The sequence below is a fragment of the Cebus imitator genome, unplaced genomic scaffold, assembly GCF_001604975.1.
Source record: "Cebus imitator isolate Cc_AM_T3 unplaced genomic scaffold, Cebus_imitator-1.0 Scaffold50, whole genome shotgun sequence".
Classification (NCBI taxonomy): domain Eukaryota; kingdom Metazoa; phylum Chordata; class Mammalia; order Primates; family Cebidae; genus Cebus; species Cebus imitator.
In genome coordinates this window covers 826,285-828,941 of record NW_016107365.1, presented here as the reverse complement: position 1 = coordinate 828,941, position 2,657 = coordinate 826,285, and the positions used below count along the sequence as shown (strand labels likewise).

General features: G+C 37.0%; 1 protein-coding gene across 1 annotated transcript in view; it reads right to left on the bottom strand.

The window, feature by feature from the left end:
* The window catches only part of OCLN (occludin), a 61,299-nt gene that overhangs the window by 41,662 nt on the left and 16,980 nt on the right, over nucleotides 1-2,657 (bottom strand). Inside the window, exon 4 of the mRNA XM_037738199.1 lies at nucleotides 678-839. Within this exon, the coding sequence (XP_037594127.1) occupies nucleotides 678-839 (162 nt within the window). The remainder of the gene's footprint in view (nucleotides 1-677; nucleotides 840-2,657) is intronic.

Genomic DNA, 2,657 nt, shown 5'->3' with positions numbered 1-2,657 from the left:
GAGGTTGCGGTGAGCCGAGATCGCACCATTGCACTCCAGCCTGGGTAACGTGAGTGAAACTCCGTCTCAAAAAAAAAAAAGAGAGAGAGCAACTTTCTGGGCTTTCAGCAAATCACATCATATAGGAAGCCTGGTAAGATAAATAGTATATATTTTTAAAAGGAAATTTTTCTAATATGTCTTTGCCTCACTGAAGTACTTCATAATGTTAACTCAGAATTAGTCACTGTGGTTTCTCATGCTGTTATCTATGTCAAAAATTTAAAGGGCCTGCCACCCGCTATTCCAAAAACACCCTTACTAATTTGACCCAAGAGAACACCCTGGGCAATGGTTTCTGTTTATCTCCAAAATGATAAAGAGAAAAGTAAAAGGCAGTAGAGGGAAGGAGCAGTTTTTGTTTTGCAAAGGTCAAGTTCTTTCTGCATGATGTTTTTTGAAGCCATTTCTTTTCAAAACCTAGATCCACTCCTTGAAAATGGAAATCTGATTTTCACCTTTTAATAAAGCAATTTCCATTTATCCTACCTCTTAAAATTCTGAGTAAAAACCAAAGCAACAACTTTTGCAACACATACAAACAATAATTCTAAGAATAAAGTTTAACAAAGCACTAAAAATTCAGACACAAATTTGGGGCTTTAATAAAAGATGTAAAGTTCCATTTTAACACTTACCCACTCCTCGACATTGGGGGGCTGCTCATCATAAACGGGTTCCTTGTCCCACAAAATATTGGACTTGTCATACCTGTTCATCTTTCTTCGAGTTTTCACAGCAAAGAAAATTATTAAAGCAAAAGCCACAATAATCATGAATCCCAGTACAATGGCAATGGCCTAAAAAGAGGTGAAAAATATTGGCATAATCAGATTTTAATTGCTTCATCACAATCCACCCTCTACATATTATTAAAACTACCTAAGGCCCCACTAAATCCATGTGGTTTAACTGATAAAAAACTGAAGGAAATAATTACATTTTAGACATACCATAAAACCTAAACCACAGTAACTGGGCTAAGGCCAGCAAATATGTACACACACACATACACACACACACAAACACACACACACACACACACACACACACACACACACCTTGATTCAATCTTCAGAAAATGTCTAATGTTAGAAACTATCATTCATCACCCCCACTTTAGAGCTGTAGAAAACTGGTTCCAAAGCTTGTGTACCTACGGGCCACAGTTTTATAAACAGATGAGAACAGCCAGTAAAGTAACTCAATCATTGGTATATTTCTAAAGGGCCTGAAAAATGCTATTCTCAAAAGTATCAACATCTTTCAAAGAGCCAATCATGCTTGTAATCTTGTTCAAAACACATGTTTTGTAAGCCTTTTTACACTGAATGTAAATTTCAGTCCACAGATACCTTTCTTACCAAAAATGAAGCTATGGATCTAATCCATCTATAAATAGCAAATTGACAGAATCATTTGGTCTGGCAGGTTTCTCTGTTTTAGGAGTCTTGCATACTTACTAGAAAGGGCCCTGTGACAAACTTCTTACTCTTGACAGTTCTCCCAGCGGTGACAGAATATTAAATGATATACTGGCCTGGGAGGCACATGAAGTTGAGGCAAGTACCAGGCCTCTGTCCTGGATGTCTGCTAATGGGAACAAGAGGCTCTCCTTCCAGCTGTCTGACAGTGACATCATTTTTCAAAGACTACAGATTTCAAGTAGTAAGAGAACTAAGAGGGATGAGGGTGTCGTACTACACGAGTACCAACCCTCAGTCCCCATCTACCATGGACATGTCTAAATGGCAATAACAAGCATTGTGAAAACTACATCTGCAGGTAAAGCCTTCAGTCTTCAGAATAATGGTAGACAGATACTAGAGGTCTAACTCCAAAGGAGTGACTCATTCAGGAATGGGAATTCCTGAATCAGTGTAAGAAGAAAAAAGGAAAAACAAGGGAAAAAGGAGTAGCAACTCAGAAATGTTTCAGATGTTAATATAATCAGGATGACTCATGGTTACTAAGGTAGGTTTCTCAACCCCAACCTGCACATTTGAAATCACTTGCATAGCTTTTAAACATACATACACTCTGAACACTATTAAAAGAAGTTTAACAAGACCTACATAAATTGAAAGATATGTTCATGAATGAGAAGATTTGTAATTGTAAAGATGACAATACATTCCAAACTGATCTACAGATTCAATATAACCCTTCAAAATCCTAGCTGGCATTTTTTTCCAAAACTGACATGCTGATCTTAAAATCCATATGGAAATGCTAGGAATCCAGAATCTAGCCAAAACAGTTTTGAAGAGCAAAATTGGAGAACTCCAACTCTGCTATTTTAAAGCTTACTATAAAGCTACAGTAATAAAGACAGTATGGCACTGGAATAAGGATATATGATTAATGGAACTGAATTGAGAGTCCAGAAATAAATGTCCACATTTGTGATCAATTCACATTTGACAAAGGCATGAAGAAAACTTAGTGGAGGAATAGTCCTTTCAACAAGTAACACTAAAACAACTGCATATAAACATGTGAAAGCTTTCAGACCCCTTGCTTCCACCATGCCTGAAATTAACACAAAATGGATCACAGACCTAACTGTAAGAGCCAAAATTATGAAACTATAGAAAAATTTAAAAACAAGGCCGGGC